Genomic DNA, 17,858 nt, shown 5'->3' on the forward strand with positions numbered 1-17,858 from the left:
ATGCATAAACATAGGCATAGTACACATTCAGGCAACAGGATTCCTCTGCTTAGGCTGCATATGTCACCGGGAGGGTGTTAGGTGAAAACCAGCTTAATTCCAGAGAGGAAGATGATATTGACATTCGTCAGGAAGATATAATAATGTAGTCTTAAAAAGTATTGCTTCCTGGGCCGCAAAGTTAAAACAAAAGTTTTTTGCGTCCAGCCGCACCCGAGGCGTAACCTCGCGAGGCATTCGACATCACGACGATGGAGGATAGTCTGCCCTTGGCCTTGATTGGTTTTTCTTTTGGATGCTATACACCTTCACGTATTGTCCAGTTATATTCTGAAAGAGAGTATCATAATATTGAATTGAGATCGAAGCGAGTAAGGCTCCCCTCACACTGGCAGCCTTTTGAGTGTCGTAGTCTAACTAGCGCGTACGCAGCGCGCATCTACCTGTTTGATGTATACTTCTAATTCGACGCTCGAAAGACGCCCAAGACAATTTTTAACTGCCTTCATAAAGGTGGTTCTCAGTTCGACCTGTATGTATGGAATGTATGTTTGTCAACCATTTTCTTGCGTTCAGTGTATCGATTTTGATGCGGTTTTCAGGTCAAATGTATAGCGTTTGTTACGCTTATTAGATTAAATTAATTTAACCCACTTCCAAAAAGGAGGATATCGATTGGAGGCGGTTCTCATATTACAAAAGTTATATTCAAATTAATTTGTGGTTCACATTATTTGTGACATGTTTTGTCAAATTGTTAAAAAAATATTCAGAATGAGAACTATGCTTCATTTTGATGAAGCATAGATTAATAACTTAATGATAACTGAAGATTTTTAGCAACTTCAAAAAGAACCTACTTAGATATAATCAGGTACAAACAATGTCTATTTACATTTTCTACGGGCAAAGACTATCCGAAAACTGTCTCACCTGGTCATCCAACTTTGGCCAGAAAGTCTTCAAGACTGTATGCTGCATAGCTTTAGCGGATATCGACCTGCGGTGATGGGCCCTCACGGCTTCGTACAACAGCGTATGCGCAATACATTGGCGGTCGGCGGACCTCGCTACACAGCGGACCTCCCGGAGTGCGTCCAGGGCTATGTTAAGTCGAACTCGCCCTAGGAATGCGTAGAGGGAATACTCCTCTTCTTGTTCCTGTAATTACGACATTGAATTCAATAGCATCTTTTAAATTTTAAATTGTGCCCAATATTCTGAGATATTTAAGCCGTTTGAGGCGTAACTAAGTGGTCACGATTTTCACATGTTGGAATAGTCCTTTCATTGTACTTAATTAGTTAAGGACGTCCTGGTAAAGGGTCAGGTCAAAGTACCTACCCGAAACCGCCGAGCTTACATGAAGAGAGTTATGAATGTGGATGAAGCGAAGGAAGTATGCAGAGATCGTGGCAAATGGAAAGAGGTAGTCTCTGCTTCCCCTCCGGGAAAGAGGCGTGATTTTATGTACGTATGTATGTATGTTGTACTTTATTGAATCACAGTAGATACCTTTTTGCGATCTCTTTCTATGACGTCCTCCTGCTGGCGCTTCACCATCAATGCCCAACTCCTGTCAGGAATTTTGAAAAAATGTTATTACATATACCTACTTAAAAGAACCAACAGTCTCAAAAAGACTGAAAGGCCACGTTCAGCTGTATGGCTTCATGATGAATTAAGATTCAAATAGTGACAGGTTGCTAGCCCATCGCCTACAAGAGGAATCCCAAGTTTATAACATAAACCTATCCTTTAGTCGCCTTTTACCACATCCATAAGAAATATATGTAGTGGTTCTATTGTAAACTGGCGGAAACCACATACACTATAAACAGAAATATATTATTATCCTCGAGAAAAACAATGCCGTTGTATCCCGAAACTGAACACTAGGAAAAACTAGGGAAACTGAACACACCTACCTAAACTCTTTTCCATAGAAGACGCAAAAGGCGAATAATCACCTCCATCATCAGTAAGTCTCCATCACAACTAAAGAACGAACGTGCTCCGACGCCGATTCCAAAAGATAATGCTTTTTAAACTAAAGCAGAGAGCTACCAATCTGACAATAACTGAATCTCGCCATACAGAAGAGTGGCGGAACGCTTTTTAAAAAAATAGGTAAAACTGTAGGTAGACTGGACAAACATTTAAAACACAAGTGCATATAAGATCAGCTTTAAGCTACTAGTGTATGAATAAATAAATAAAGGTATAAAAACGTATAAATATATGATTTTCACATATTCTAACCTGATAAAAAGTAGGAACTCTCTAAGAATCTCGCTGTCCGGAGCCACTGGTTCTACACAGTTGTTGTTTTCTGCCCACACCTCGTTCAGTTTCAACGTGAGATAATGCGAGCACAACACTAGTATTGCCTGCAAGATAATTAATCTTTGAGATGGTAATCGGTTAAATAAAGAGCGTTATCAATGGTTGAACGGTTTAGGTGCCCGAATAAAAGAACGCGAGGCACAAGGAGAAAATTCTTCTTTATTAATTCAAATCCTTCGGCAGCTATGTCCAATAATCTCTTTTCTCACATTCATTTGATCGCTATAACAGTTAGGGGAAATAACGTGTGGAAATCAGCACATCTAGGCAATAGGGTGTAACCATGTTACAATTTAGGTAAATAGTTTTTCAGTTCTGCAACCTGTACTTACAGTACGGGAAAAGTTGCAGAGGTGCAAATGTGTAATAACCTGACATTATCCAATCCTGAATGATGATCATAACGACAATATAAGATAGAAGGTGCAATTGGGAACACGCCACGATGAAAGAGAGGTCATAAGGAAACCTCGGTCTGCTTTCCAAGGAGGTGGGAATGTAACTGGGATCTACGCCAAGATGTAAGAAGAATTTTCCAAGAATACATAAAGATACCTCGTCCTCTGAAGCCAATTGGACGTTCTTGTACAACTTGTAAGCTTCATCTGCCAACATCACTTTACTTTCCAAATCTTCCGATAGCATATGTAACAGAGCAAATGCCTGTTAACAAAAAATATATTAGGTATTTTCGCCAGGGCTAAAAGCATATTAATAGTGGTGGGTTCAAGAAGTGGGAACAGGATACAAACACACACTACACACTGAGAGACCAAAATTAAGTAATCCAAAAAGCTGTGACCACAGAATTTTACTTCTAATGACACGTGTAAGTAGGCCTCTGCCAAAGTTTCTAATGACATAATTCTACATTAAGTAAGGTATACTACCTTAGACATCCTGGATCCAGCTATATCACCGACTACCATGCAATCAGTCATGTGGTTCTTCAAGGCGGTCTTCATGTCCAGTGACATAATAGGATTGTCAAGATCTACAAATAGCAGTACATTTAACTTTATTCCGTTATCAGTATTTTCCATGACCGGACATTAGGTTTATACTAGGGAATTTTTATCGAGCTCTGAGAAAGATCAAGGGTTGTTCATCTTCAACTCAAGGGCTTTGTGGCAAAGACTCCATTTCTGTAAGGTAATCGGGAGAAGAAAACCGACGTAACCAAGCAAAAAGCTAGGACAAAAAGAAGGTACTTATATCGCGTGTTCCTTTGTACTGTAGAATAGAACCATGATCCTTTCCGTGGATATTATCAGTGGCGTGGTTTGCGACAACCACTTTTACCTCGTGCAACCATGATCCCAAGGGTCTGGTTGCTCAGTTAACTGGTCATTTGTTAAGTCAGTCGGGAGGAGTCATTACACGAAGGGATTCCCGACTACTCCTATGTAGTAAGTAGGGTAGGTAGGATAAGGTACTTCTACCAACTCATGTATCGTGGACTAGGGAGGACCTCGATTCCTCAGGGAGACTTAACCGGCACAACCGCCAGGAGGATGATGGTTACCTTGAATAATCCCGTTTTCATCGAGAGGCACCCCGGTGGCACGGCATTCGTCACGAAAAATGGCTGCCAATAAGCTTGCGATGGTGGCGCCACGCTTCACAAGACCGGGGTACTGGTACCGGGAAATTGAAATGAAGTGAATCCTTTAGGGTACTAGTGGGATAGGAAGACCTTATACTACCGCGACTGTTAACGGAACCACCCTTAACAACTTCTTTTTGGACCCAATCTTCTGCGGAAAATTTGGGGTTAAGTCCCTTAGTGCTAGGTTGAATTAGTCCATTTTTCCTACTACGGTCAGTGAGTCCGGCTTCGCATTGTAAGTCTATCACTTATCATGGCATTATTTAGTACGAGGTTAAAGATTTGTACCTGCATTGATGATGTTAATCATAGGCTATATTTTAGATAGAAATTTTAAATTTTCATGTTTTGTTACAGTCGCTCGAACGGACAAATTCAGCTCCTACTCCAAAGCCTTGACTATATTCAACTCAATCACTACTCAAACCTAACCACTGCACAATTGAAGTAGAAAAGGAAACCAGTCTCACTGCATCAGAAGCCCCCATATTGGCTCTCCAAGTGACCATCTGGCCTATAGCGTCACCGGCTCTGGCCACGTCACACACCAAAGCTAGTGCTATGCACTGCACGGGCGGCGTCACCATCTGTATAAATAAGTTGTATTTTTGTCACTAAGAATCTGTACCAATATATATTTTCACATATTTATCCATGTAACATTATTTTTAAAAGTCTTTTCTTCTGTTCGCAATGGATGCATGCTGCATAGAAAAACCACCTAAACGCTTAAAGCAGCCTCTTTCCATAAAGAGATCTTTTTAATCAATCTACAACCAATGAAGGAATGCTCAAACATTAAGGATGTGTATTAACTTCTGATTCTCATGATCCAAGTTTCCCGGAATGCGCCTTTCCTCGGGACAAATCGGGATCCATCTATGAACACCACCAACATGACCAGGAGTCATGGAAATCGTAAATAAATCGTCGTTTTTATTAATTAAAGAAAACAATAATAAATTTCATAATGTGCAGTGCGGTCGGTTAAAAATACATATGGCAACACTAACGGTAATGAGATCCAGAAGCGCGTACATTCCGTTGTTGGCCAAAAAAGTCTGTCTGTAGTCATCCTTCCAGATTATGCACTCCCAGATGAAGTTCATTAGAGATATCAACCACCTGATGATAAATGTATATGATCATTGTCTCATAAAAACCTTGATTACGAGTTTTAACCCCTGACGCGAAAATGACAAGGTGTTGCTTGACGTAGTGGTTGCTGGTGTCTGTTGTAGAAGCATAGCTTGGGAACGGATGAACCGATATTGCTGTTTTTTTTTTTTATTTGAAAGAGGAATAAGTCAGGAATTAGTTCAGGCGCCCGTGGGAACATGATGAAAACTTTACTAAATCATTAAACAGCAAAAAAGTAAACATTCAGATGAAGACTCAGAGAATACATCCAATTTAATACGTATCTAGTTGTGTCAGGTATATAATTCTATTGAGATCAAGGCCTTTTTGGGAACATTTCAATTAATGAACCCTAGTTAATTTAACATTTCCTTTCCAAACAAAAGCGAAATATAATCATAGAAATACGATGCATAGGTCTAGGCCAGATAGGAATGGATCGTTCGAGGACTGTTGAAAATTTTTCTAAATATTGGAGTTACAATAACCTATCTGACATAATTTTACACAGCGATTGTAATCAAAATAAAATAGGTACCTACCTGTTAAAAAGTCTGTGTTGTAAGGAAAATAATGTATATAAAATGTTTTTTTTTTATACAAATAATTAACTAACGAAATATAAACTATTTTTTTAAGCCTCACCTATTATTTAACCAACCATCTCCCAAATTGTTTTATCTGCACTCTAACTAGAGACCTACCACGGGAAAAAGTGAAATTCCATGAAAAAGACTAAAATGCCCGTTTTCACCATGGAGTCCGTAACTTGCCCATAAGTGTTAACTAAGGTAGGGGCCACCTAATATCAGATACTTAGGTACCTAACCTCATTTTCAACACGCGAGGTGTTTCCAGTAAAGTGACGTTTTGTAAAGAGCTTTATCTTTCAAAATGAAAAATAACATTCAAAATAAGGGCTCACCCTAGTTGTTAGATATTTACTAAGGGGCACCCTAAAAATGCTGCTTAGGTGACACTTAAAACTTAGGTACCATTGGTAATAACGGGCATATAAGGCTATAGTTAGGCACTTGAAGTCGGCTCATCTTGAAACTAGCGCAAAAAATTCTCACCTATCACTAACAATATAATGTCTCTGAAGGGAATACATCGCCACGTCGAGCATCTTCGAGGCCACCTGGTGGACTGACGACGGCCATTTTATTTGAGGGTAGACGCAACAGCTAACCCTCTGATGGTACTCCATGGCGCTGGACAAGAGCCGAAGACACAGGGCTATGATAGCCTGACTCTTTTCTAGTGGAGGAGTCTTTTGGGATACCAGTGTGAAGCAAAGATCTGGAATTTGAGCAGCTGTTGACGTTTCGTAAGAGGCGACTAAGGGATAGGCTTACAAACTTGGGATTCTTTTTTAGGCGATTCGTTAGCAACCTGTCACTATTTGAATCTCAATTCTATCATTAAGCTTAATAGCTGAACGTGGCCATTCAGTCTTTTCAAGACTGTTGGCTCTGTCTACCCCGCAAGAGATATAGACGTGACCATATGTATGTATGTATGTATGTTGACGTTTAGTAGGTACCACCTAAAGCTGTATACTGTATATGTGAAGTGAATTCTTAATGAGAATAAAGATCTTAAACCTAAAGCTGTATACCCAAATATGTTGATAGTTCGGCATAGTTTACATACGCATCAGTATGATGACACCGTGCGTATCGAACAGGTCGCGGATGGAGCCCTGGCGCTCTGGCGTGTCCCTGGTGTAAGTGGCCATCTGCAGGAGTCGCATGCACCAGTACAGGACTGGCAGCTCGTACGGACTCTCCGAGTACCACTCGATGTACCACAAGGTCCTGTTGATTTTGAAAATAAAACAAACATAGGTAGGTAAAATCAAAATAAACATAGGCACATCTGCATACATACATACATATGGTCACGTCTTTATCCCTTGCGGGGTAGACAGAGCCAACAGTCTTGAAAAGACTGAATGGCCACGTTCAGCTATTTGTCTTAACGATAGAATTGAGATTCAACTAGTGAAAGGTTGCTAGCCCATCGCCTAAAAAAGAATCCCAAGTTTGTAAGCCTATCCCCTAGTCGCCTTTTACGACATCCATGGGAAAGAGGTGGAGTGGTCCTATTCTTTTTTGTATTGGTGCCGGAAGCTACACGGCACTTGGTGCATCTGTCTTGTGAAATATTGAAGGACACGTTTTTCATTCTGATCTAACGATATCTAGCTAGATTTAAGAGAATACAATCTGTTAGAGAAACAAATAAAAACGACCATAGCTTAGCTAACCGTCACCACACACGAAACAGCTGTTTAAATTGATAAAAATTAGAAAATTATTATTTTGGACAAAGCACGTAGGTTTTCTTGTTTTGTTTACCGACAACAAGAAAAACTCAAGTTGATATAGGTACCATTTACACAGTACCTACCACTTCGTAAAGCTATTTTTTTAATTAGATTAGACATTTGTCTTCCTGCTCACCTGATGGTAAGTGCCGTTGAAGACAGAAATGTTGCATGTTAATCCAAGAAATACTAATATAATAAATATTTTAGTGGTTAAAAAATGCTGCCATAGCAATCTCTGCCTGATATAAAATCGAGAGAATATCGCGTTAAAAATAGGTCAATGGTTTTTAAGAACTAACGGGTACCATCTAAATTAAAAATAAGTTATAATAAATCAAGCGGCGTGTGGCAACGGATGAGATATTTCTGTTTATCTGCAGATAGGCCACGTAAAGGAAATTATCATGGAGTTAAAATGGTTTCTTTCAACATGGATTTAAAGTCTTTCGCGTGTAGTAAGTGCTTTTAGGGATAAATATATTTTCTACACACACACATACCCATGACCACGTCTATACCCCTGACAGGGTAGACAGAGCTAACAGTCTTGAAACAGACTGATAGGCCACGTTCAGCTGTTTGGCCTAATGATAGAATTGATTCAAATAGTGGCAGGTTGCTAACCCATCGCATAAAAGGAGAATCCCAAGTTTGCAAGCCTATCCCTTAGTCGCCTTTTACGACATCCGTGGGAAAGAGATGGAGTGGTCCTATTCTTTTTCTCTTGATGCCGGAAGTATATTTTTCTAGTTTTCTTTATAAGGTATTTGTGTCCAGTACTTCATTCATGTCCTAAAAAACATACCAGAAACCCATTGCCATATACATTATTTTTAAGTAATATCTAGTTAAAAATAATGTTAAGGTTGGGACAACCTTTACCACTAAGGTGTATAATAAATAGATGTTGGCCGATCCTCAGACCTACTCACAAAATTTCATAAGAACCGGTCTAGCCGTCTCGGAGGAACGAACGAATTGTGACGCGAGAATTTTATACATGATATTTACCAAATAACCGTACCTTCGAATCAGGCCATAATCGCGAGCCAAATTGTGGGGTGCTAAATGAATCGTGCAGACCAGGGCTTGCAGGGACGTCTTCCGGAGCTCAGCGAACAGGGACTGGGACCAGCGGGCCCGGAGGTAGCAGAGCCCAGGGTCTAACAGGTACATCAAACCGAGGATCCAATGTTGAGATTCTACCATCTGACAAATTTTTAATTAAAGTCACAAGGAGGTTTTGTAAGGCAAACTTGTAGTTGTATGTATTTGTAGGTTAGGAACGTATAAATTACATACGTACTTACATAAAGTCACGTGACAAATTATTAATTAAAGTTGCAAGGAGGTTTTGTTAGGCAAAGTTGTAGTTGTATGTATTTGTAGAAAAGTATCATATAAATTACATACATACATACATAAAGTCACGTATTAAATTCTGTGCTGGTTAGACAGAATCAAGAGTTTCGAATAGACTTAAAGGCCACGTGCATCTGTATGTCTTCATGATGGAATTGAGATTCAAATGGAATAAAGCCTATTCCTTAGTCGTTTTTTACGACATTCATGTGAAAGGTATTATTAGTGGATCTTTTCCAAAGTGCCATACACCACACAGCACACATATAAATTGAAATAAAATCTGTCTCAATTTCCCTATTTCAATACAATTCAGGAGTAACAGGGCCAGATCATCTATATTAAGAACGAAGACTAACGTATTTGTTGTAAGGGAAGATCTTGATGCACTCCACGGAGAGTTGTATCAACAGCTTCTTGAACTGCACATCTGATTGCTGCGTGTTGAAGTTCACCGTCCTCGTCCAGTCGTTGCGTGGAGGCAGCTCGGTTAGTACTGACAAGGCCAGGACATCTATAAACATACATAGTCACGTCTATATCCCTTTAGGGGTAGACAGAGCCAACAGTCTGGAAAGAACTGAAAGGCCACGGTTAATTCCATCATAAAGCTATGGTTTCATGACGGAATTGAGATTCAAATAGTGCAGGTTGCTAGCTCATCGTTAACAAGAGGAATTCCAAGTTTATCCAAATTTATGAACATAAAGCGGTTTAACCCACGATATTTTTGTAAAGGGAATGCTTAGATAATTTGGTCATGTAGAAATACATACATACGGTCACGTTTATATCCCTTGCGGAGTAGACAGAGCCAACAGTCTTGAAAAGACTCAATGGCCACGTTCAGCTATTTGGCTTAATGATAGAATTGAGATTCAAATAGTGACCAGATTGCTAGCCCATCGCCTAAAAAAGAATCCCAAGTTTGTAATCCCTATCCCTTAGTCGCCTTTTACGACATCCATAGGAAAAGAATGGGGTGGTCCTATTCCTTTTTTTAATTGGTGCCGGGAACCACACGGCACTGTGTAGTACGGCGTCATGTAGAAAGGATGAATGAAATCAGGCCAGGCTTTCATATATATATAAGAGAGAGGCCGCCCGCGACTTCGTCCGCATGGAAACCCTATCAATCCCGCGGGAACTCTGGGATAAAAAGTAGCCTATGTGTTATTCTGGGTCTTCAGCTACCTACATACCAAATTTCATGGTAATCGGTTCAGTAGTTTTTGCGTGAAAGAGTAACAAACATCCATACATCCATACAAACTTTCGCCTTTATAATAGTAGTAGGACTAGAGGCCGCCCGCGACTTCGTCCGCATGGAAACCCTATCAATCCCGCGGGAACTCTGGGATAAAAAGTAGCCTATGTGTTATTCTGGGTCTTCAGCTACCTACATACCAAATTTCATGGTAATCGGTTCAGTAGTTTTTGCGTGAAAGAGTAACAAACATCCATACATCCATACAAACTTTCGCCTTTATAATAGTAGTAGGACTAGAGGCCGCCCGCGACTTCGTCCGCATGGAAACCCTATCAATCCCGCGGGAACTCTGGGATAAAAAGTAGCCTACGTGTTATTCTGGGTCTTCAGCTACCTACATACCAAATTTCATGGTAATCGGTTCAGTAGTTTTTGCGTGAAAGAGTAACAAACATCCATACATCCATACAAACTTTCGCCTTTATAATAGTAGTAGGACTAGAGGCCGCCCGCGACTTCGTCCGCATGGAAACCCTATCAATCCCGCGGGAACTCTGGGATAAAAAGTAGCCTATGTGTTATTCTGGGTCTTCAGCTACCTACATACCAAATTTCATGGTAATCGGTTCAGTAGTTTTTGCGTGAAAGAGTAACAAACATCCATACATCCATACAAACTTTCGCCTTTATAATAGTAGTAGGATGTTTGACATGAATTTCGCTGGTACATAGCAACTCACCAGGCATCAGGTACGTGGAGAAAGCTATGAGGCGGTCGCCGAAACACTTCAGCAGTATGGTCACTATGATGGTCAAGGTCACCCTTTGGTGGCCGTGTTCCCTGGCCCTACACTCGTACCTGAAGGCCCAGACGAAGCATCTAGAAAAAATACAAGTATTGTATGGTTAAAAAGTAAAGCTTCCTATCTCGTTGTCAAAAGTTAAATTAATATAATCATTATAAACATTAAGGTTAATGAAAGTATGATGTAGTAGTAGTCTGCCTACTCGGGAAAAAGGCGTGATTTTATGTATGTATATTAATGAAAGTGTTTCGTCAAGGTTTAAACAATATACAAGTACCTACCTTTAATCGAGATAATATAATAGTCCTTAGAGAACGGACGATTGGTCCAGAATGCCGAAAGGAGATGAATAAGGAAGACGCAAAATCGTTGAGAATTTAATACTTTACTTTCAGCATTGTAAGAGCATACATACATACATACATACATATGTTCACGTCTTTATCCCTTACGGGGTAGACAGGGCCAACAGTCTTGAAAAGACTGATAGGCCACGTTCAGCATAAGAGCATCCTCCACATAAAGCTAAGATTTTGACAGTTAAGCCTATTGAGCTAATATGCATCGCTCAAGTATAAAAAAAGCCATTTATACCAACGCTCTTATGATGGATCACTGCAACCTTTTCGCTCGTTTCACCAACAGCGAAGGAGCAGGGGGAAAGATGTAGTGTATACCTAATGTATTTAACGCCTTTATTTTTACACTAGAGGCCGCCCGCGACTTCGTCCGCATGGAAACCCTATCAATCCCGCGGGAACTCTGGGGTAAAAAGTAGCCTATGTGTTATTCTGGGTCTTCAGCTACCTACATACCAAATTTCATGGTAATCGGTTCAGTAGTTTTTGCGTGAAAGAGTAACAAACATCCATACATCCATACAAACTTTCGCCTTTATAATAGTAGTAGGATTGACAGACATGTACCCTGTCCACCGTTTCAAAGGAACTTGTGAGCGTATTTGTTTATTTGTACCTATTTGACATTTGTAAATGTAATTAATGAAATTTGATAATAATTGATGTTTGACGTATTACGAGTATAATGAATTAATTTATCTTGACTAAATGAAATTTTTATGCTAGGCTAGTGAATTAATTTGATTTAAAATGGAGTACATTACCTGATTGATTTTAATGTGAATATGGATGATTTTGTCTTTTTTCTTGTATTATGGGCCTATCAGTAGCCTGAAATAAATGGATTTTATTTTATTTTTTTCCAGTCCCACCTTTGACTGTACACATCTGGACAAGGCAATAGAACCCGGTATTTGGGGTTCTCGTCGAGAAACTTGTTGGCCGTCTTCACCAGCACCAACAGCAAAGACAGGGTGGTAGACATGTTGACGCTACTTTCACCTGTCAAGGGTTCAAAGTTTATCATTGGTTGCATCATTACCATTTTTTAGTGCAAGCTTTCATGCTGGTCTGGTAGCTGAGAAAAAACATAGTATGTGCCGGCTGCTTTCCTTCCCATGCAAATTGAAGAAAATACTATTAAACAATATAAAAAAAGTATTCCTTTTTGGACCACTCCATCTCGTTCCCATGGATGTCGTAAAAGGCGACTAAGGGATAGGCTTATAAACTAGGGATTCTTCTTTTAGGCGATGGGCTAGGAACCTGTCACTATTTGAATCTTAATTCTATCTTAAAGCAAAATAGCTGAAGGTCTGTTGGCTCTGTCTAGCCCGCAAGGGATATAGACGTGACTATATGTATGTATGTACCATTAAACTTGGTATTCTTACTTGGTAACCAGTCACTTTTGAATCTCTGCCATACTAAGCCTTACAGCATACAGCTTAACGTGGGATTCCAGTCATTTCATTGCAGCTGCCTATTCGGTGAGGGACAAATTATCGCGATATAGGCCTTTTATAGGACTCTTACGGCTTTCTCTAGCTTCCACCACACTCTTTATATTATACACACACTATCAACTCGCCAAGGTGTGGTAGAACGAACTCACCCAATTTAATATTGACATCCTGAGGGTCAGCGGGGTTGATGTCGTAGGCTGGCAGGTTTTGCTGGGGGAAGTACGGGTTGAAACGGCAGAAGATATTCTCCAAAATGTTCTCTTTTAGCATCTCTAGACCTGTATACAAAACAAAAATGTGTGAATAAAACCGAAAAAAAAAAAACTGGATGAATTTTGGCAGGGTTTATGTAGAACACCCTAATAGGCACAAAAGCCAAAAAATAGATTTATACCGAAAGAAGGAGACCCCGGGGTCCCAAGCTGATTGCTGCGGAAGCAAAAAACAAAAAGCGTCGTAGTAAATTCGAGAATTGTGTTTACGAGATAATAACTCACATGCAGACAAGCGCACTTTGCGCAAAGAGACCTTTTGAGATGAGACACCTTACTATTTCCTAAAGATTTCGAAAATCATTCCAGCAACTAGTTTGAGTCGGTGTAATCAGCGAAATTAATATTACCTCATATTAAAACTGAACACAGAGCGACAATCGAAGGCCGCTATGGTTCTAGTCTTCTTTGTTCTGTGCGTGCAACAGTCTGAGCGTGTGACAATGAACTCATTGAAGGCGCTATTGAGAACTGACAATTTATGACATCAAAGGACGTTAATGTATGCTTGTTTCAGTTTAAAACAACTGAATAATAATAAAATACCATTATAATTTTAACTTACGTACTTAGAACGTCGATGGTTGAACGGTGAAGGTGCCCGAATAAAAAGCGTGACGCACTGGGTGTCACAGGTTTAAATCTTACCACGATCATGTACACTTGTATTAAATACCTACTAAGTGTGCTAAACGATGCTCTAACGGCGAGGACTCCTGTACATCTAGGCAACTGGACCACTCCAAAAGTCTTTTAGTACATACATACATAAAAATCACGCCTCTTTCCCGGAGGGGTAGGCAGAGACTACCTCTTTCCACTTGCCACGATCTCTGCATAATTCTTTCGCTTCGTCCACATTCATAACTCTCTTCATACAAGCTCGGCGGTTTCGGGTACTTTTGACCTGACCCTTTACCAGGACGTCCTTAATTTGATCAAGATACGTTCGTCTTTTAGTACTCTGAATTATATGATCAAAACCATAGATTAAAACTAACATATATCAGCATCATCACACCCAATCACCAGGCAAAGCTGGAGGAACGTCGGGAACCTGGAGGGAGTTGCCACGGCCAGCATCCTGACCGCAGTTTGGATCAGCACAGGGGCGCCAGCGGCTAGTGTGTGGCGAACTTGAGCAGCCCCGTGGCCTCGGATGGAGTCAGGGGCCGACATCTGATACAGGAGACCTTTGGAGACCAGCGAGAAGATCTCGTCGTCTTCCGCTCGCATAAGGAGGTAACCTTAAAAAAACGTTATGCATACATACATATGGTCAAGTCTAAATCCTTTGCGGGGTAGACAGAGCAAACAGTCTTGAAAAGACTGAATGACCACGTTCAGCTATTTGATTTAATGATAGAATTGAGATTCAAATAGCGCCCATCGCCTTAAAGAATACCAAGTTTGTAAGCCTATCCCTTAGTCGCCTTTTACGACATCCATGGGAAAGAGGTGGAGTGGTCCTATTCTTTTTTGTATTGGTGCCGGGAACCACACAGCATTGTATTGGTTTAAAAACTTGTATTAAGAACATTACGGTCAGATTATTTTCTATGCAGTATAACCACTTGATAACACTACCAGTGCAACCAACTGTTATAAAAGTACTGCCCAGTGGTACAAGGGGTTCGGCAGGATACGCACTAAGGGAATCCCAAAACTGATCAGGAGTTTTAAAAAGTTGGGATTGTGTAAGAAGAAGTAAGGTCTATATCCTGACGGCAGTGTGGATGAGCAGAGTGGCTAGAATGTGGCAATATTGAGCCTAGGACCGAGTCGAGGAGTTAACATCTGATACTTTGTAGGTCTTCGGAGCTCTCATTAGGAGGAAGGTAGCCTGGAAATTGTTTCCCCTTTATTTGTCTTTCTTTTGGAAGCTACAACATGTGCTAGACAGTAACGAAAAACTAACTAAGCCATGAGTCAATAAAATCTCAAGATTCTTATACTACACAAAAGTTAGAAGTTGCCATCTGGTAGAGAATGTTTTAAGAAACTGGGCCAAGATTCCAAGTAGCCTGAAAAACGTATCTTATTGGTTTTATATATACCTATAGCAAAGACTATACCTCAAGGTTTTGCTCCAGGATTTTCCATCCTTGTTGAATGTCTTGTGTGTCTCTGTGCAAAACATCGTAATACCGATAGTTTGATATCACAATAAAGTCATTTTAGTTGATTACTACTACGCAAGCTCTTTTCGTATTGGTGTTATTGATAACCATAAACTACGCATTATAGAACCAGTACATATAACAAATCTACTTTCCAACTAATGACTTGAATGGCCCACAAAGAAGACACGTCTATCGCCATATAGGCCGAAGATGTATTTGGAGTAAAACCCATGAGTACCAATGGCAATGCCCTCAATAATGTGCGACCCTCATTAACATGCGCACGCGCATAGTCTATGGACCTGTTTTAATTGTCACGCGTATGATATTGGACATTTGGCCTAAACTATTAAAGAAAGTTAAAGTTACCTACTTTTAATCTGATATGAAGACTATTAAAATGGATGTGATGTATATTTTTTTTAAGAACAGCCTGTTAAAATATGTATATCACCCATTATTTATTATCACCCACACAAAGGTTCTCTGCTTAACCCAATGGTAGACTATTAGATAATGCTATTAGCATTTAGTCCGCCTATTGTACTTTACAAATTGTACTTAATTGTAACAACCAACAAAGAATAAATAATATTTTTTTCCATATCCACACTTACATTATGTCTTTAGTATCATGACCCTTTGATGAATTTATGAATGACTTTTACGAATGACGTTAGACGAGAATCTTTTCAGTATAAAAATACTTGAAATACCAACTTCAAAATCACGATACATTCTCTAGAGGACTGAGAACAAACGGGACTAAGATTATGAGGTAACTGATTTTGTCTTATATTGGTAGATATGTTTTGAGTAAAAATGATTTCGTATAAATTTCATTTCACACAAGTATCCTTCAATTTGACCTATCTTTGTGATGCCTTAATTTCAAAAAACATTTGCATGAAAATTTCCACTTAGGACAATGCAATAACAAGCTGAATACATAGCATTGTGCAAATTAACATTAATATATCTATATTTTTGTCATATTATTTACAGATACGTACTCGTAAATACTATTTAATCGCAATTCTATCATTTAGCTATCCAGCTGAACTTTGGTATTTTCGAGACTTTGGTTCTTTCTACCCCGTAAAGGATAAAGATGTGATATGTGTAGAGGAACTTGGGATTCTTTTTTAACACATGGGCTAGAAATCAAATTTGAATTTGAAACATTAGCTTCACGTTGTCTTTCAGTCTTGGTCGTGGCTGCAGGCTCTGTCTACGACGTAAGGTATAAAGACGTGATTATATGTATTTAAATATATACCGAAATACCACATTTCGGTCGAGGTGCAATAGTATCGTCTTGTCAATGATTACTCTTCAGGGCAATCATATTGGCGTAGGCATCCTAATGAAAGGTATTTTGGGAAATCCTCATCTGAATGGAGTCCCGGGCAAAAGCTAGTCAGAAACAGTAAGCGGTAGACTGATTAAATATTTATGTAAGTACTTATGATTTTTTTATTTATGAATGTTTATTTAAATAATTAATAAGACGCCAGATTATTTATCTGTTTAATTAAGTACAATTTTATAAAGGTATGTAAGACGCATTGAGAATTTATTGCATTAAATGCACCTGCTGCTTTTGAAGCGCAATAAAGATTTGAATTACCTAAACAAAATAAAGAACTATTTATTTAATGCTGGCGACCCACCCGGCTTCACACGAGCAGATATTTATGGATATAAACCTTCATCATGAACCCTCTTTGAAACATTTCAATCAGGAATAAAATCCATCGACAACTTACCGAGATTAGGGCTTAAATACCGATGGATAAAATTTTGCTTGTTTGTTGATTTGTAGGGATAAATCTTCTAAAATACTGAACCTTCTTATTATATATTTCTATCTTCTTAGTAATTATGAACATTCTTTCATCGTTAAAAGGTTATATATTATCTGCTGGTGTTATACTATGGCTATACAATATGTAGCCGAGCAAAGCCGTGGCGGGCCATTAAGTTAAATAAAATCATGCATGCACACATTATGTAGCACGTCTTTACGGTGCAAACAGTCTCGAAAATATTCCAAGAATTAAAAGCATGCTAACCTAAAAATCCCAAATAGTGTCTAAGCAGCTCAAAATACGTAACTACATCGGAGGAAACGTTCAGCAAGATTGGTTTGTCAATGTTCTTCAACAGGGACACGAGCCCAGAGCGGAGCCCGGGGGCTTTGGTCTGCGTCTCCATCAAGAAGTCCAGCACGGTGCACAAACTGTCCAGAATGTGGATTTTCTAATATTTTTATAGGAACTGTAAATAACCTATGTACTGACATGATTTACTTTTTAATTTTACATGTTATTCAACTATTAATACTAAGGTCTAAAACCATCTCTATTTCTCCCTTAACATATATCTTTCCCAAATAAATCCTCAGCTTAACTAGATTATAGAGATTGATCTTATAACAGTTTGTATGTGAATTGATGAAAAGTTCCTACAAAGTTTGCACGAGACTTGTGTTACGAGATACTAACGACGATAAATACTTGTATAATAAATATTGTTTAGATAAACATCCAAAACTTTCAAATCAGAAAAAGTTATTTTTTCATCTTGCCCTAGCTGGGATTCGAACCCGGGAACTCCGGTGTCACAGACAAGCGTACTACCGCTGCGCCACACAGTCCAACAGATTCTCAATTGGACTGTTGACAGCTTGGCAAATCTTAGAACGAAATAACCATTTGCGGTTGTCTTGTCATTAAAAGATGGAACTGTCCCGTAGGGATAGAAAAACAAGTCAAAAGGATACATATCCAGAGCAAGCGATGGTAGAGAAGTCCGCCAGATGGCTCTC

General features: G+C 39.3%; 1 protein-coding gene across 1 annotated transcript; it reads right to left on the bottom strand.

Moving 5' to 3' along the window:
• Nucleotides 1-25: 25 nt before the first annotated feature.
• On the bottom strand, nucleotides 26-17,690 carry LOC106130482 (uncharacterized). Its single transcript, XM_013329330.2, has 18 exons — nucleotides 17,104-17,690; nucleotides 13,907-14,152; nucleotides 12,783-12,911; nucleotides 12,040-12,169; nucleotides 10,743-10,882; nucleotides 9,152-9,306; nucleotides 8,455-8,639; nucleotides 6,752-6,915; nucleotides 6,172-6,397; nucleotides 4,969-5,080; nucleotides 4,426-4,542; nucleotides 3,872-3,983; nucleotides 3,237-3,340; nucleotides 2,902-3,009; nucleotides 2,263-2,390; nucleotides 1,516-1,576; nucleotides 934-1,161; nucleotides 26-330 (listed from the first exon to the last, which is right to left on the bottom strand). Exons 1-18 carry the CDS (start codon nucleotides 17,243-17,245, stop codon nucleotides 244-246), a joined length of 2,574 nt encoding a protein of 857 aa, XP_013184784.2. The 5' UTR covers nucleotides 17,246-17,690; the 3' UTR covers nucleotides 26-243.
• Nucleotides 17,691-17,858: the final 168 nt, after the last annotated feature.

This window comes from Amyelois transitella, chromosome Z, assembly GCF_032362555.1.
Source record: "Amyelois transitella isolate CPQ chromosome Z, ilAmyTran1.1, whole genome shotgun sequence".
NCBI lineage: Eukaryota > Metazoa > Arthropoda > Insecta > Lepidoptera > Pyralidae > Amyelois > Amyelois transitella.

Bases quoted from the DNA above. Each gene is read 5' to 3' on its own strand.
- LOC106130482 (XM_013329330.2), bottom strand. From the start codon at position 17,245: ATGGAGACGCAGACCAAAGCCCCCGGGCTCCGCTCTGGGCTCGTGTCC. The intron at 4,543-4,968 runs GTTAGTGTTGCC...TTATTTATACAG, and splicing joins CGCTTCTGGATCTCATTACC to ATGGTGACGCCGCCCGTGCA. The intron at 1,577-2,262 runs GTTAGAATATGT...AATTCCTGACAG, and splicing joins GAGTTCCTACTTTTTATCAG to GAGTTGGGCATTGATGGTGA.